Raw genomic sequence first — 17777 nt, forward strand, 5'->3', positions numbered from 1 at the left:
TGGTACCACCCCTTCAGTCTCATTCATTGGAATGCCCCCCCTCCACCCGCCAGCTTCTCTAAAATAGAATGTGGTTCTCAGCTAAAAGAGGTTATCCACCCTTTTTCCATTTTCTCTGATTATCCATATTCTAACAAAAGAATTGTTTGTATAAAGAACCAAAATTGTCATCAACCCTACTTCTTCATATTTGTTCCTATTTATTGATTTTAAAATATTCTAAAGCCATGGAAGGAATGGAAGCCTCTCTGATGTCTTTGTTTTTCCTATCTCTTTTGATGCCACTGGGACTATCTTTGGCAAGGGTACTCATGGGTCCTCTTGATCCCATAGGCTTTGCTCAGCCTTCCCCAACCCGATAGACCACAGTTGTGTTGAACTAAAACATCTAATCATTCCCTATCAACTTTTTTTCTTTTTCCATTTATTTGATTGTAAATTTTTCATCAACTCTACCAGCCAAATGGGTCATTTCACTGGGGATCTCAGAGATATAATCCAACACATCTGACAGGAAACTAGGCAGGGGAAGGCTGGATTATCTGCTTTCATGTGATAAAGAAGCAAGGCTACCCAGACATGTGTTTTAAAACATTGTATATAAAATGAAACCCCTGCTGTATCTGACAGTACAGGCTTTTGAATAACATCCTGTGGTTGTAGAAATGTTAAATTATTTCCAAGCCTTTCTTAAGGAAGGAGCAGGCAACACTTGCTGCTTATCGATCAAGGAAGCAGATACACTGCAAAAAAGGACATCTGGGACCACCAGAATCAGAAAATGCTGCAGTATGTCTTTCTCTTCCTAACATTTAAAGAAAATTAGCAAAAAATTATTTGTCTTTCCTTAGAAAAACCTTGGGACTCTCCATGTCCCAGTTCCACTTCTAAAATGCGTGGTTTAAGCACCACGACACTATTCCACACCATCCTACTCTTTCCTACCACAGGTTAAACCTCCTACACATAATTTCACCCATCCTCACCTTGTTGGTACATGTACCTAACAGATTTCTGTGGCATTACCTCTTGAACGGCAACATTTTAATTCCACAGAAGAGGTAAATCTAATACAATCATTTATATCATATACTTAGAGATGCAAGAAAGAAACGTTGTATAATTATTTACATAAATGAATGGGTCCTGGCTTCAAACTCGGATAGCCCCCGAACACAGTAGCTTAACATGCAATTTTCAAATGCCAAAATGACTGGGGAGGTCCCTGTTCCTGAACCCTTTAGCAGGGCAACGCAACCCTTCTTTCTACGGCCACCATCCGAGGAGGTTCCCTCAGCACCAGGTACACGATTCACGCCCCTCCCCTAAATCAGGCCCATTCATCCTCTCTTCAGCTATCCCTTTAGCGTAGCCTCTCCCTCTGCACCAAGCCACATCGATAGCGCGGAACGGATCCCTTTACCATCGATCATCGCTGGGAATGAGGGTGGGGAAACTCTGGACCCCATCGTCGCCCTCAACTCTCCCTGGGCCCCCTCCTAATCTAGCACTCACCATCCTCTACGCGGCTCCCGGTTACCATGGGCAACTGCGTCATGCGCGCGCATTGCATTCCTCTTACGTAGAACGTCAGTCCCAAGTACGTTCCGAAAGAGCCGGTCGGGGACTGGACGGAAAAAGCCCCACCCACTCTCCTCAGAAAAGATGAATAAATAAATAAGCTCCCGTAAATTCCCTGCCTTGCGCTCGCTCTTTGTCTGGCGCATGCGGGCTACGTCCGGTGGGGGGGGTGGAGAAAGCAGCACGTGTTTTCGAGGTCTCTCATTGGCTGGAAAGGGCCACGCGTCCCAGCATGCCGTGGTGGGTTGGGGGTAGCGCTATCCATGTGCAGCTAGAAAAGAAGAGGGGTGTGTGTAGCGCTGGGCGGTACTTGACGAATTACAGGTAGGAGCTGTATGGGACTGTCTGACAATTTGCGGACGGAATGCAGAGCAGGGGGAGGGAAGGTAAGATTGGCTGGCCCTTGTGCTGCAAGGCTCGCTATAAGGACCGTTTCACAACCTGGTGCTCACCAGATGCGTTGGACTGCAACTTGCAGCACTCGCACGGATGTTTTAAGACCTATTGGGAGTGCTTGGAGTTATACATCACATCTGGAGGGCACGAGTTTGGGGGAGTAAGTGGAAGGGTGCTGCTGTTCAGCCTTAGTGGTTGTAAAACTGCAAAGGAGATGGAGGGGAAGGGTTTAAAAAAAAACAGACAGGTGTGGTGTGTAAAAATCAGAGATGGGAGAGAAAAGTCTTTGAAGGGCAGGAGGATCTTGGGTGTGCAAGCAGTGGCCTGTTATGCGCTTCAGGGAAGCTCACAAGCTGCACGTGATGGAAGCAGGTATCCTCTGTTATTTTCCCACTCTGATAATTAGAACTATGGATTCTCTTAGCATGGAGCGAGTCCCTCCTGCTTTTGCTGCTATTGATAATGTGCGTGTCTCTTTTGAATGGTCCAAAACCTACCCAAGCTACCCTGCAGCACTGTAGTTTGAGGAAACATGTTCCACGTTTTTGTTTTAATAGCCAATCTTCCTTCCATGAGGACAGTATAGACGGGTTTCTCCAATGGTTGCTCCTGAAAGTACTGACCAGATGCAGACCTGCTTATCTGAGGTTCAGCAAAGTTGGTGTGTCAGGCTGTGCCCTGAGATTACATGCGTTTAACTGTGTGTAGTCTGAAATACTTCTTTTTTTGTTCTTCCTCAACTGCCATTTAGTTGCATCGGATCAGCCAAGCTCCAGTGCAGTATATGTGTGTGTGGAGGATGGGATGTATCTGACATTAACAGAGCTGATATGGTGACACTGAACATTTAACAGTCCACCTTCTGTGAGGGAGGGGAGAAATGTTAGTTTGGCTAGAATTAGAATTTCACAGAGGTGAAAACGACTGAGAAATGCCCTGGGATGTAGAGAAGCAAAAGGAGAAGGAAAACCGAAGCAATGAGACTAAAGAAAGGGTTCAGTAAAGTACACTAAAAGAGGGATCTGAAGAAAGGGTGGATCATAAGAATGTGAGAGAAAAATTGCACAGTACTCCCCATGTACTTCCTGCCTTGGATGCAGCTGTGACAGAGTCTTCATTATAGATTGCCTCATCCCCACCAAATGTAGAATTGCTCTGTGAAGTGAAAATTTCTAGCCAGTCACAGCCAACTGAGACCTTATTTAAAAAAAACCCTGTATAGGTTTTTTGCCCAAATATTTGCACTTAGCTGCCTTTTTCATCCTCTAATTCATAATTTAGAGAGACGCATTCAGAACAAGTCCCAGATGGCTTGAATTTTAATATTCCAAGAAACTTGTTGTTGCTATTTCAGCCGTCTGCCCTTGACTCCAGATCATTTGTTTATTATAACGTGTCACCTGTCTGATTGTGATTGTTCAAAAAGCATAAGTGGGGACAATTTAGAAGCATATTAACATGCATTGGTTCTAAAACTAATTGTTGCTGGATCTGTGTTTACTTGCTTCCATTGTGAAACTGCTTACTATCAACTCTTTAGCTTTGATCCAGTTACTAATCAATAATCAGACCTGTCATTCCATGATTGCTGAGTTTTCCTGAAAACTCAGTCAAGCATATAGGGCTTACCAGATCAGTGTTGCCCAGAAAATTCTTAGGAAGTTTAATGGTGGATGATATCCCACTATCAGAAATTACTGGATCATTCTAACTGTGGTGAAAGGTGGAGGTTTATTTTTCTGCCTTCGGGTTTTGTTTTTTGAGTTTTGTTTTTGGTTGAAGTTAGACTCCCCCCCCCCCAAAAAAAACCTCTATCTTGAGAGGAAAATGGTAATCTGGAAATGGCTGGGTTAGGGGTGTGCCAAGAGAGACAGAGGTTCTTTGATCTAGTGGATACAAGTCTACTGCAAAATGCCCTCTGGACACCAGTGGTAGTCCTATACTGGAAGAGGTTTCCACAGGCCTGTGGGGCAGATACAGGCTTGGCTTCTTCACCCCATTCTGTTGCCGCACACCCATCCCCATGAGACCCGTTTTGGTGAGGGCTAGAATTGTTTTCTTTGCTAATGTGATTGAAAAAGGAGGGAGACTTTTCAGCAAATAACAAAGCATATGAACAAATAAAATATGGCATGTCAACCCAAACTGGTGGCCCAATCAATCTGATCAATCTTCATTTGTGTTTCTGATAATTGTCCTTCAAAAAAGAATCTAAGAAATGCTACCGAAATCATAGCACAATTATCTTCTATATGTCAAGGAAACAGTTCATTGGTGGCTGCAATGACTAGTAAATATAGAGGAATGAAGCACAATGAAAAATAGATGATATGAGCAGTGTACATATCCAAAACATGCTAGCATAATACATCACCCCTTTATTCAGCCAGCTAATGCTTAACATCTGGCAAGGGATTATATATTCTACCCAAGCTAGTAGATGTTAAAGGAAACATATATAAGCAAACAAAATGGAATAGAATGTATGAGTAACACTGCATTCAGGGGAATTTCCAGTGAAGTTGAGATGGTGTTGCATTGACCTGTTTCTTATGACATGACAACCCACAACCAACTCATGGTGGTTTTTGTAGGGTGGCTTATTTTTCACAAACAAGCCACCCAAAGAACACACGACTTGTTGATGGGTTGTTCTGGGTGGCTTGCTGTGACATCTGACCCCAGAAGGATGACTTCATTGCAGGTTTGTTTGGAATACCAACCAGAAAGGCAAAAATCTCTGGTGTTCCTGATGAACTTGCTAGTGCTGCCAACCATCTTTCCTGATCCCTTCTTAGGCTTAGGGTTAACCTGAAGTACCAGCCTAGGTTTGCCAAGGCCATGTACCCTCCACCCTTTCAGTGCAGCATAGAATAGGCAACCCACTCTTCGTGGCTCAACTTCCTTGCCTCCCCTGAGTTAGTTCTGGACTGCTAGGGTTGCCTTCTGTGCTGTGCACCCACAAATCAAGCAGAAAGGACACCAGACAGTACCCAAACATATGCATGATCTGTTTAAAAATATGTTTACATTTTTGTTGGTCTTGTACAAGTGCAAATGTTCAGAAATGCACTGCTATGGATTTGTGTAATTTACTGCTCTGCCATGAAATTTGCATATATTTACCAATCCCACTTACAGCTCTATCTTGTAATTTGCATATATTCTCACTGGTCTGTCTTGTAATTTGCATATATTTACAGATTCCCCCTCACTGGTCTACCTTGACATTTGTGTAACTTTAATATGCATTTCTGACAACGACCAGTGGAGAAAAGCAACAAGTATGTGGACAGCAGTGAGCTGAAAGCAGATTATGACTGTGGGAGAAGAAACTTTTCAGGCAGGTGTTATTGGAAGAACATGAAGTAGCTTTAAAAAAAGTATATGCTAATGAGACAAGACCAGAAGTGGAGGATGAATGAACAAGTTAATAGACAAGAGAAGGATTACCTATGTACTTGGCTAAACAGAGGCCAACTTGTGACCGGCACTCCATTTTTTTTAGGTTTGCAAATATGTTATTGTAGTCATAAGGAGTCAGAGAACTACTTAAATTCAGTGATTAGAGGGCATAAAGCATTTCTCTCAATAGCCAGCAACTCAGCAGACCAATTGCAGAAAGGATGCTGAGCCACAAACCCAGAAAGCGAGAAGTTGTGCAGCAAAGGTGCATGGGATACATGCTGGTAGTAAGCAGGAGGACTGAAGAGGGAAACAAGCAATGGAAAACTAGAGTGACACTTTCCTCTTAGATTGGTTCAGTAAGTGAACAACCAATCCAGGGTGGCTTAGTGTGATGTGTACAATTGTCCATTGCTGAGGACATGAATGCATTGTAACTTAGACTACATATGGATCAAATCCTACAGAACAAAGCACTGCAGCTTTTTCTACTGCAGGCTGAGTCCTGCCTTCTCTCTTCCCCACTGTTTTTGCTCCTCTAATTACCCAGCTCTGAATCCAGTGCTGTCTTGGAGTTTGTTTGTTTTTTAATAGCCCAGATATTTTTCATGTATATGATTTAAATGTAGTATGTAAAAAAGAAAAGAAAAGCTTCATTCTGGGCTGGGGTGGCCAGAGAGATGTCCTGATTAATACAAGGGCCAGCCAATTGGCATTCAGCATGCTGACTTTGGGTGGAAATGGGAAGAACAATTTCCTTCTAAGCATGATTCTTGAGGAGGGTTGTACATCTTACCAAACGGTTCAGGAGCACAGATCCACAGTGGGCTTGCCACTCCCAATTTGTTACATTTGTACATAAGTTAAATGGGAACCTGAATAATAAGAATGTTGTATAATAAGCATGGTTGAAAAGCAGTAACCTGATCATGGTTTTTGTATGCATTTTCAGGTGCATTAAGGAATATCCTCACAGTCTCTTATTCTACAGCAGAGTCTCTTTCGATTGACTGGAATTCTTACTTGTCTTCACCTTATCCTGACTTCTGAGATTGCACCAGGTACTATCCACACACTCAAACACTTTCATTTCTAGCCTTGGTGGCTGCAAGGTTGCTTTTAAAAGTGAAAGATGCCCCCACCACAGGATGTTGATTCATCCTCTGCTTTGTCCAAAATGCACTGCAAACTATTTTGTACAGAAGACTTTAGAATTATACTGTTTGATAGTATGGTAGCATTTACTGTGGGGAGCAGCCAGATCCATCCTCATGGGGACGCCTAAAAGTAGGGTCTAAGGAAGCTCACATCGGGGGACAATGTAGTACATTGAACATCACACACAGACAAATGCTGGAGCTTACAATGCAAGGCAGGAGTATAATTTCCATTTAGTCTTTTTTAGAGATTTGATTCCAAGTCTCTTCTACAAAACTGAAATCAGAATCTGCATGTCTAAATCTTTGCCTTCACTAAAATATTTCCTCTCTTTTCTAGGGTTTCTCTCCCCAAAATGCCTTTTTAACTGTATCGAATATACCAGCATATAAGGTGACTCATATATAAGACAAGCTCAATATTTTGGGCTATTTTTCTGGTGTTTGGCATTTGTCAGGTATATAAGATGAGCCCCAATTTTTGCTTTGCTATTTTCGGTTTTAAGGGTTGTCTTAAACACTAATATATAAGTGATAACACATGGAATAAATGTTCAGAAAGTATGATTCAGAAAAAAATCCTTTATATAACAGCATATAAGGCAACTTGCATATAAGATGAGGTCCGTACCTTGAGGTTTTTATATACGTCAGGCATATAAGACGACCCCTAATTTTTGCTTTGCTACTTTCAGTTTCAAGGGCCTCATATGCTGGCATATACAGTAAATCTAATCCCTGTAATTAGGTGGCCCTGTCTTTTGTATGTAAAAGGTAATCAATACTCCTGTTTAGTTGCTTTTAACAGCTTTCCCAGCTTTTTCCAGGGCTTTACTGTTTACAATCCAAGCCCAAATTCTCTGTTGTTGTTCTCTTTATTTCAGGAAGTTATATGCCAGGCCTAAGTTCAAGCTGACTATCCTGCTCTTAACGGAGGATGCTATCTATTAACAAAAGGAGTTCAATATTTATTCAAATGTTGAGGACATAGATATATACACCTCCTTCTTTGTCTTAGCTATGCCTTTGGAGACCTAATTATTTTGTAACCACAAGGGTAATACATACTCTTGCTGAGCAAGATAACTTTGCTTAAGCTGCTAATAAAAGACAGTATACATCCTGACTATCAATTAGAATTAAAAAAAAATCATTTCACATTCTCCTCTGTCCTGTCTGCCAGCGCAAAGTCAGTTGACTATGTAGGGACTATGACTATGGTAAGGAAGTGTAGGGAGAACTCCAGAACCTTGAAGTCAGTTATAGCTTACATTACTCTAAAATAAATAGAGATTTCTGCTTTTTGCTTTCTTTCCTTCATTCTTTTTTCTTCTTTTTTGGAAACTGTGAAATGAGGTTTGATTTACAGATATCTCCCAGCCTTCTTATCTGCTGCTTTATTATCAGCCCTCCAGATACTTTGCAAAGAATACAATCTCTCCCCCTGCTCCCATCTCATCTGTTCCTTTTCTTTTTTTAATGCAGTATGGAGCTTCCTATGTTTAATATGCTAAACTGGGATAGAAAAAGTCCTTATCTTTCAGCATTACACAGCACTTTGAATTCTTGTAACATCTCTGTGGGGCAAGTCTTTTACTATTCTCAGTTATGTCCAAATCCATTCAACAAGGCTGAAAGTGAACTGGGTAGAACAGAAGCTCTTGGTGTATCTAGCTTAGTTTACCATCTGTTCATCTGTACTTCAAAAAAGTTCTCTTCTTTGGTTAATAAAAGATGTATATTACTTTATATGACTTCTATAATTAAGAACTTAATTTAGTGGAAACTAATATACATACAGAATTAAACTTTTTGATGATAATTTGTTCATGCATTCATGTCTGGTTAACTCATCTGTTGTGAAAACATTGAGTCCAATAACCTGCAAACTAATGAATGGGTTATGTCATCACCACAGTATAATATGATACACTTTGTGGTCCTTTTGAGTCCCTGGTCCCTGATTGACACAACCACTCCCAAGTACCTTCTGTGAAATAAAGCTCATACAGTTCCTGGGTACACCTTAGAACTGAGAGCAATAAAACAAAACAAGAGACATCCTGAGTGCAGGTGGAGGAAAACTTCCAGTGAATGCAACAAACACCTGAAGTTGAGTATATTTTGGGGCAGTGAGGATAGCATTGAAACAATATCTCACTGCCTCTATTCAATACCCCCTCTGGCACCTAGTATAGATTTTTAGGGTCATCCAGGGGCTACTTCATTCTGGCCCCATGGACACCTTACAGCCATATGAGGCCTATTGCAATTTATGGAGTAAGCACTTCTAGGATAAAATATCTTGTATCCACCAGGACGTAATCTCCAGTGTAATTGTAGTTGAATCAGGTGAGATATCTATGGCAAAGCCTAGGCAAGTTCTCTCAATGAGATCCAGTCCTTACAGCTTAAGGGTGTTAACAAAGTGCTCGGACAGATTTGTACAACCCCATCCATACTAGATCCTTAGTCCCCTTGGCTAATAACAGCTAACAGGGAAGGAACAGCCATCTGGGGCATATTTTAAGTCTGTGAGAGTAATACTTTGTAGTTCTGGGTATGTTTAAATTGTAATGTATGTTGAAACTGTTGTTTTCTTAAGATAGATATTTATTTTGTATTTGCCACATTTATATCACATGCTTTTCTCCAAGTAAAGCCAAGGTGGAATACAAGATCAGCTTCCTCTCCATTCATACCCACATAACGACCCTTGTAAGGTGGGTTAGGCTGCAAGTCAGCAACTGGTCCAAAGTCACTCAGTAGCCACGTGGCTGGAGTCACTTCTTGAACCCAGGACTCCCCAATTCCAGTATAATATTCTTAATAAGAATTTCCAATAAGTTTGTTGTTTTAAAAGTTTATAACTCTTTTTCAGCTACCATTGATAAAGAGGTATTCATGTCAGATACTGTGAAGCACTGTTCTCACTGCCTTTTTTGTCTTACCTGAATTGTACATGTTCCTAAGACTTCCAGGTATGACATACTATATCGCTGCTGATCACACTCAGCCCTAATAGTGTGGTGAGGCTAAGCTGGCCTGCTGTCTGCATTTTAACAGAGTATACACTGCACTTCTTGTAATAATTATTTTACAAGACTGTGTTGCAGATTCTATCCATGCCGAGTACCTACTGTGGGGACTAAAGGGCAATAAAATGTTCCACACCCCATCTTTGGATTGTATTTTTCAGTGCTGGAACATTCACGTGTGACCCAGTTCATGCCAAAGTTCATAGCATAGCATGAGCAAACAAATTGTGCAAGTTAGTAGAAGGTCTTTATGGGGTGGGATTCACACAGAACTCCTGACTTATTTTTCAGTAGCCTCTTAGTCGTATTGCTTTGGCTTAGTGAATACTACCCATGTAATATGTTTCATATTCGGATCCTGAGCTAGTCTAGTCTTGTGTCTTCTATGGGCTTTGAGATTATGCAACTCCAAAAAACAGCGGCTTTGGAATACCCTTGATTTTTCTGGTTGTTCCCCCCCCCCCCCCCCCCCACTGGGACTAAAACTAAACTAATACATAGCCTAGTACTCTTGGCTGCATCTATCTATCCCTCAGATGATTTAACAAAAAATCATCATGCAATTTTTTACATAGAGTTTAAGTCCATCAAATCTAACCATTTCATTTTTCAGGCATACTCTGACCACTCTGTTTTGTGCATGTATCAGTATTAAAGGTTTAATACTTGCATTAATGTACTTTATAAAGTGTGTTTGTAGAGCAATTATATTATGTACTTGTTGTGAGCCGCCCCGAGGCTTTGTTGCGATGGGGCGGCATAAAAATGTTTTAAATAAATAAATAATAAATAAAGGTTTCTGTTTCATAGAAGTTGACAGCAGATCTATTCCCTTTCTTATTTACTGCATTGCTGCCTTGATAATGAAAGTTGTTACTAGCAAGTTGTCTGTGAATGCACTGGTTTTCTTCCTCCCTAGAATGTACCCCAGCATCTTATATACTTAGTCAGCAGATCTAAGTAAATATTGGAGCTAGTTTAGTGTAATGGTTAGAATATTGAACTGGGACTCGGGAGGAGATCTGGGTTCTACTCTCCAGTTGACCATGAATTTCACTGGGTGACTATGGGTTGATTATTGATTCTCAGCTTAACCAACCCCCCAGGGTTGTTGTGAAGATAAAATGGAGGCGAAAGCTATGTAAGCTGTCTTGGGTTCTTTGCAGGAAAAATGCTGGTTTGTAAATTTAATAAATATACCAATTGTTAAAGAGCTTGTACATCCCAAGAGATATCATGGTGGACCCTTGCAAGTTTTGGTAGAGGATGAAACTATAAGCAGGATAATAAATGCTGGTTGCCTTCATGCCCGTTCCAGGTTCTCTAATACAGCCAAAGGGTGGAATTTATTGGGAGAAATCAAATAAGATGAAATATGCCCATGCTATTAACGTCTGTCACATATTACCAAAAGGACTCTCCTAAATACTGACCAGAATAAAGTAAATGAGGGGAACCAGTTGTGATGGAGTAATGGTTGCAAAGAGATTTGGTACATATGTTTTGGATGGAATCATGTAGCTTTGTAAAAATTCATGTACTGATTAAGATTGTGAAGCCTTCATATGGAAATGGTGCGCCTCTTTTTATTTTGGTTTGAGCAGTTCTCCTGAACTTAATGCCCTGAATATGCCTCCCAGAATCCCCCCAGCCAGTTATGCTATGCCAGCTGGGATGTTCTGGGAGTTTTAGTCCAACACATCCCAAAAGCATTAAGTTGGGAAAATGTATGTTAGAGAGCTCTGTATATTTCCCTCCACTTATCTTGGCTTACAACTCCTGTGTTTCCTTACCATTGGTTATGGTAGCTAAGGCTTGTGGGAGTTCTAGACTAAAACATCAAGTTGCACTGACCCATGAATTGTCCTTTTTCTCTTTCCCTTTCTGCAGTGAAATGACAGCCAAGTTTAATATTGATGCCCCTCGATGGGACCAGAACACCTTTTTAGGGCGTGTGAAGCATTTTTTCAATATCACAGACCCCCGGACGCTGCTCGTGTCGGAACATGAACTAGATTCAGCAAAGGCCTTGGTGGAGAGCTGCAGGTAGCCAGCTGAGGAACTATTCAACAGAACTCTTGCAAATTCCAAAAGTAGCCTTAATACTTTATACTTTAGGATACCTAAAGGAACGCCTTCTTCCGTATTTGCCCTCCTGCCCCCTAAGATCGGCCGCAGAGGCCCTCCTCCTGGAACCCTCCGTGAAAGATATTAGGAGGCAAATTACCCGGAGGAGGGCTTTCTCTGCAGTGGCACCCTGTCTATGGAATACACTCCCCAGAGAGGTCCGCCTGGCGCCATCGTTATTTGTTTTTCGGCACCAGGCTTTTTATTTCAACGATATTTTAATAACTTTTAATATTAGCTATATTTGTTTTAATCTGCAGCCAGGGTGGATCTGGAATTTTATTTGTATCATGTTTTATATTATTATTATTATTATTTATTTATGTAAGCCGTCCTGAGGCTCTGCAAAAAGGACGGCATATAAATATTCTAAATAAAATTAAAATAAATACATATCCAGTTTGACTGGTAACATCTATAGAAAATGTTGGGTGGTCATGTCATTGCACATTTTTGAAGGTGTTCTAGGGATGGCCTGCAGAGGTTTTGTGACCAGCCCATGGATCCTCCTTAGGTTCCTCCAGGATATGAGGCTTAAGATAAGAGCAGTGCTCTTATCCCTGCTACCTGCAGTGGGGATGCAGGTAGCAGGGAATTCACTCAGTGCTGAAATAATCAACTGCATGAAGCCGGGGACTTGGCAGTATTCCAGCCTCATCCTCATCCTGGAGATTGATGACCTTTTCAAGAAGGCAACCCTCCTGAACAGGAGGACTTTTCTGTCCTGGCCTTGCTGCCGGATTGTGAGTCTTGGAATTCCAGAATGTTAAATTGCAAGTTGGTCAAAGTAATGCAGAGCTTCTCAGTGTTACACAAAGGATTTGAATGTTTTGATGATCCCTGATCCGCAAGAGCATTTGCTGCCAGGGAGAGCTTCTCCCAGATTAATAATGCATAATTTGTGGAGAGTGGGTACTGTTACTAGAAATATGGAGCTGAGACTACTATTTCCTCCTTTTGCTTATAGGGCAGGCACAGTGCCTCCAGGAACCAACGAGGAACAGCTTTACTATGCTAAGAAGCTTTATGACTCAGCTTTTCATCCTGACTCAGGGGAGAAGATGAATTTGATAGGGAGGATGTCATTTCAAGTCCCTGGGGGAATGGCTATCACAGGTTTCATGCTACAGTTTTACAGGTATGAAGGGGTGGTTTTGCTGAGCTTCTATGGATCCTTTTTCCTCTCTTCTGCCTCCCTTAAATTTGCTTTAGTGAAGCAGTTTTCTTTAAGAGACAGAAAATTGGATGCTTTTTCCCCTGAAATGCTTGCAGTCAAACCCTAATCCTGTAAATTCTTCCTTAATACATTTACCTGGTGGTGTTTTTGGTTTCTCTCACTTTTTCCCCTTTTCTAAATTTGTCTGCAAGGAAAACTAATGGTTGCCGAAGGCCTCTGGGCATTCTCTTATATTAACACTGAAATGCTGTTAGAGAATTAATCTTTAGCACTCTGCATCTGCTATTTTACAGCAGAAACAGGTAGCTGACAATGACGGTAGTTAAAAATTTTGGAAGGATCTGAAAACAGGCAAAAGTTATGCCTGGTCCAGGCAGATAGATTTCAGCTTTAGAAAATAAGATCTGGGTAAAGACTGTGCATTTAGGCATTGAAAACAATTCCTACAGCACGGAATGTTAATTTCTATGTTTTGTATATATTATACAGATGTAGGTTCAACATGTGGTAAAAATACACAAGTCATGGAGAAAAGAAAGAAACTTTTCAGGGCAGTAAAGCAATCCCTTTTGAATGCTAGTCCAGGGTTTTGGCCACTTGTATTCAGGTCTGTTTTTCCAAGCATAAGGACTGGAAACTGGTGCATGAGGGGATTGTTAAAGAAAGTGGATGTTTCCATGATGTTAAATCCAAATTCTTTGCTTTTGCACAAATGTGGAATGCAAGTAGCCCTGGCTATTCCTAGACATTTGAGTGCGGGATAAGCCACCCTGAAAACTTTGCTGAAATTGCAATATATAAATATTTTAAATACCTAACATATCTACAGAAATGATTCAAACCACATGAAATTCTTGACTAATGATGCATAAGCCAAAGATCTGAGTAGATGTTCGTTGAATCCAGAATTTGGGCCTGTTCATTGATTTGAGACAAGAATTAGCCTTCTTGCTCCTTTTTATCTCTCTTTTTCTCTCAACACACACAGACACCTCCACCCACCCCCCTACCCACCCACCTATCTATACAAAGTAGCTTGTATAAAATTATCATAAAATAGCAAAATGCAGCTTAAATGATAAAATGCACAACAAAAGTAACGACAGTGTAAAGCAGCAATAGTTACATAACAAATCAGGTTTGTGCCTGTGAACATTCTTTGATTAGTGAGAAAGCAGTTCAGACACCTGGAATTCTTCACCCAGGAGGTCAGACATTCCATGCATCCACAGCTCAGGAAGCTGGAAGGGAACTGGGCCCCCATCCATTCTGGTACCTTCAACCATAAGCTTATCCTGTGTGGTTGGTGTGTGTTTATATGCACTCACTGCAACAGGATTTCTTAAATTAATGATCAGTATTCAAGCAACTGAATAGGGGGGAAATAAAGTGACCAGTGGCATCTATGGGAACCACTCTGCAATTTACCATATGGTGGCTTTGTCTGCGTGGAGGGAAACTATCTGGAACCTTCAGCCATGTTGTAAGTCTGCCATTGCTGCACTTCTGTAACTCCCTGGAAATCTGGGGAGAGGGGGATACTGTTTTGCTCAGATTACTATGTGGCCTTGGGATTACAGGCAGCTGCCTGTCCATGCACTTTTTTATTGGCTTAGTTATGTTAATACATAATGTTAGTACATGGCTGATTCTACCTTTAGTGGCTTCCTGTTGATAGATAGGGGCAGCTTGTTATTAAAATTACTTTTATAATGTAACATTTGGTTGAGCTGTTAGAGCAGGACATTAGTGGGAGGTACTTATTTACCAGGAAAAACAACTCTTGTTGTCCTTTGGACAAGCTGAAGTCTTGCCTGTTTTCTTATTAACTAATTCCTCCAACTCATTCAGGCAGTTTATACAGTTAGCTCTTGATGCAGCTGGAGCTAAAATGTCCATCTCTGTTACTTTTTATAAAGCATACTGCAGTCATATATACCCACAACCATTCCAATGGAAATAGAAGGTATTGATAATGATGAATTCATGAGTTCTTTTTCATCTGGCCTTTCTATGTCGTACTCTAAAATGCGCTAACATATTAGCTCCAAGCAACTCTCATAGCGTGTTCCCTGGGTTTCATAAACCCAGAAGAAAATAAGTAGTGGCTTGCCCCACATCAGTGATCTAAAAGCGTTGTTAAAACTCAGAACTGTGCCTTGGAAACTTCTGCTATGCTTTCACATGACCAAGTTTGTAACAGGGCTCAAGATGGCTGTTTATTATGGTAGTTCGCATTTTGTATCCAGTTCTTTTGCTGATATTGTCAGGCTCAACAGATAGTGCTGACTGTCTAAAAATATACACACCTGTTGTTCAGATAAATCAATACATTCAGAGAAATAGGCATAGTTTTGTTTTGTTTTGCTTTGCTGGGTTGGAAATTGTGAGGGAAAATATGTACAGAAATCAACATTGTTCTAGAGCTTAGTAGCCAATTATTGTTTTCACTAGCCAGTTGTAAAGTCCAGTTTCACTACAATAGCACTGCTAATATCTAGATTTTGATAACCAGACCTTAAACACAAGAGTTGTGATGTTAACAGGAAACCAAAATTTTATAGCTATTTGTATTTTGTAATAACTTGGTGTTTAAACCCTTTAAATACATGTTATTTCTGCATAGGTGTGGATAGAATTTGAATGCCCCATCTCTGAAACTCCCTAGTTATTGAATTTGGGAAAATAACTTCTTAACAAATTTGATTTTAGGTTTTTTTGTTTTTAAAGAACAGCTCTTTTTCCTTGCTTTTATATAGCATGAATTTTGGGTACAATGTACAGTTCTTGTTCTAGTGGTTGTCTGAAGAACATGGTCAACCTGGCACAACTGGGAGCACTCTAGGACCCCCTGAAATAGACTTAGGTGTCCTTCTGAGTGGGACTTGTTAAGGACACCCCCTGGATATAGTGCTGTGCATCCTAAACAAACAACAAGAAGAAATTCATGCAGTTGTAGAGACCATACAAATTTACCACTGATGCAAACCAAAAGCACACTTGAAGTTTCAAATTATCCCTGCTGTTTTCCCTACTATTACTTCTTTTCCATAAAGCTGCACCAAGTTCATTCTCTCTTCCAATGCAGAGCAACACAAACACAAAATTGGAGTGTTCTCTGTTTGCACTGCTCTGCTGTATCCCCCCAGGTGCAAATTCGGAGAACACAAAGCACGTGCTTGAGTGTTTGTATTTGTTGTTCTCCAGCTGCACTTCTGTTAAATTCCTGTCTGATGCAGGCTTGCTGCAAAATGCCTTGTCTGAGGCATCCTTCCACAACCTATTGCTCTCCGTGCAGTGCTGGGAGTTGTAATCGAATGCTTCTGAAGGGCAACAGATTAGGGCAGGCTCTTCTAAAACTTAAACTGCCTGAATTATTATGCATCATTAATACTGGACACAGTACTCCAGCTGAGGCCTAACCAGTGCTGAAGAAAGGGGAACTAGTACTTCATGTGATTTGGAAGTGATATGTCTATTAATGCAGCCAAGTATTTCTCATCTTGTAATGATGCATTTGGTTTCTTTTCCCTAGGTGCAGAACTTGACATTTGTCCCTACTGAATTTCAGTCTGTTGTTTTCAGCTCAGTGCTCCAACCTAGCAAGATCACCTTGAATCTTCTGTTTTCTAGACATTAGCTATCCCAACCAGTTTTGTCTCATCTGCAAATATGATAATAATTCCTTGCATTTCCTCATTCAACTAATTATTAAAATGTTGAAGAGCACTGGACCCAGGCCTGAACCCTGCAGTACCGCATTTGTTAACTTCTCCCCAATTTGAGAAGGCGCCATTGATGAGCACTCTTTGAGTTTGATTCTGTAGCCAGCTGTGGATCCACCTGATAGTTGTTCCATCTAGCCCACTTTGAGCTAGTTCGCTGATCAAAATATCATGGGGCACTTTGTTGAAAGCTTTGGTGAAGTCAAGATATACTATGTCCACAGCATTCCCACAGTTTATTAGGGGTTACCCAATCAAAAAATGAAATCAGATTAATTTGGTAGGATTTGTTCTTGAGAAATCTGTGTTGGCTTCCAGTAATCATTACATTGTTTTCAAAATGCTTGTGGATTGTCTGCTTTATAATCCCCTTCAGAATTTTCCCACGGGTTGATGTCAGACTGAGTACTCTGTTGCTCCCAGGTTCTTCTTTCCTCCTTTCTTGAAGAGGGGGACAACATTGGCCTTTTCCAGTCATTTGGCTCGTCCTCTGTCCTCCATGATTTCTGAAGATAATGGACAGTGGTTCTGAGAGATCCAAATAGGAAGTCTTTGTTGAGGAGCAGGCAAGCACCTGTGTTAAAGGCACATTATCTGGCTTGCTTTAAATGGATTCATAAGCCTTAATCATATGCCATAAGTGAGTACCAATATGGCTTGGAACTGGAATATCTTAAGAATTCCCTCTTCCCATCTAAACCTGCCGAGGCACTGGGATCCAGTGTGAAGCCCTTTTTTGTGACCTCCTACTGGGGATGGGAATGCAGGTGGCGCAGTGGTTTAAAGTGCTGTGCTCCTGGGTTGGTTGATCAAAAGATTGCCAGTTCGAATCTGCACAACGGGGTGAATTCCCGTTGCTCCATCCCAGCTCCTGCCAACCTTGCAGTTCGAAAGCATGCAAATCCAAGTAGATAAAAAGGTACCACTTTGGTGGGAAAGTAACAGCATTCTGTGCACGTCAGTGTTTAGTCATGCTGGCTACATGACCACAGAGACTGTCTGCAGACAAATGCTGGCTCCCTTGGCTAGGAAACGGAGTTGAGCACTGCCCCCTAGAGTCAGACATGACTGGACTTAACGTCAAGGGGAAACCTTTGCCTTTACCTTAGTGTTGGATGTATGCTACAAGAGAAAAAACCTTTCTCATGGTTGTTTCCCTGGCTTGTTTTAT

At 41.1% G+C, this 17777-nt stretch overlaps 2 protein-coding genes across 8 annotated transcripts in view; one reads left to right on the top strand and one right to left on the bottom strand.

The window, feature by feature from the left end:
• ARL3 (ADP ribosylation factor like GTPase 3) overlaps positions 1-1674 on the bottom strand; it is a 94070-nt gene extending 92396 nt beyond the window's left edge. For 2 of the 3 annotated variants that reach the window (XM_044437689.1, XM_044437680.1), the window contains exon 1: positions 1516-1673. In XM_044437689.1, coding sequence (XP_044293624.1) covers positions 1516-1518 — 3 coding nt within the window. In that variant the 5' untranslated portion in view covers positions 1519-1673. Of the gene's footprint in view, positions 1-1515 lie in introns of all 3 variants that reach the window. The other variant, XM_044437672.1, reaches the window with a different exon arrangement.
• Positions 1675-1803: 129 nt separating this feature from the next.
• SFXN2 (sideroflexin 2) overlaps positions 1804-17777 on the top strand; it is a 46439-nt gene continuing 30465 nt past the window's right edge. For 3 of the 5 annotated variants that reach the window (XM_044437776.1, XM_044437739.1, XM_044437765.1), the window contains exons 1-4: positions 1804-1905; positions 6335-6443; positions 11468-11623; positions 12672-12842. In XM_044437776.1, the coding sequence (XP_044293711.1) occupies positions 11472-11623; positions 12672-12842 (323 nt within the window). In that variant the 5' untranslated portion in view covers positions 1804-1905; positions 6335-6443; positions 11468-11471. Of the gene's footprint in view, positions 1906-2325; positions 2350-6334; positions 6444-9475; positions 9521-11467; positions 11624-12671; positions 12843-17777 lie in introns of those variants that run through there. The other 2 variants (XM_044437750.1, XM_044437758.1) reach the window with 2 other exon arrangements.

This window comes from Varanus komodoensis, unplaced genomic scaffold (genome assembly GCF_004798865.1).
Source record: "Varanus komodoensis strain SLA01 unplaced genomic scaffold, ASM479886v1 scaffold1, whole genome shotgun sequence".
In the NCBI taxonomy this organism is placed as follows: Eukaryota; Metazoa; Chordata; class Lepidosauria; order Squamata; family Varanidae; genus Varanus; species Varanus komodoensis.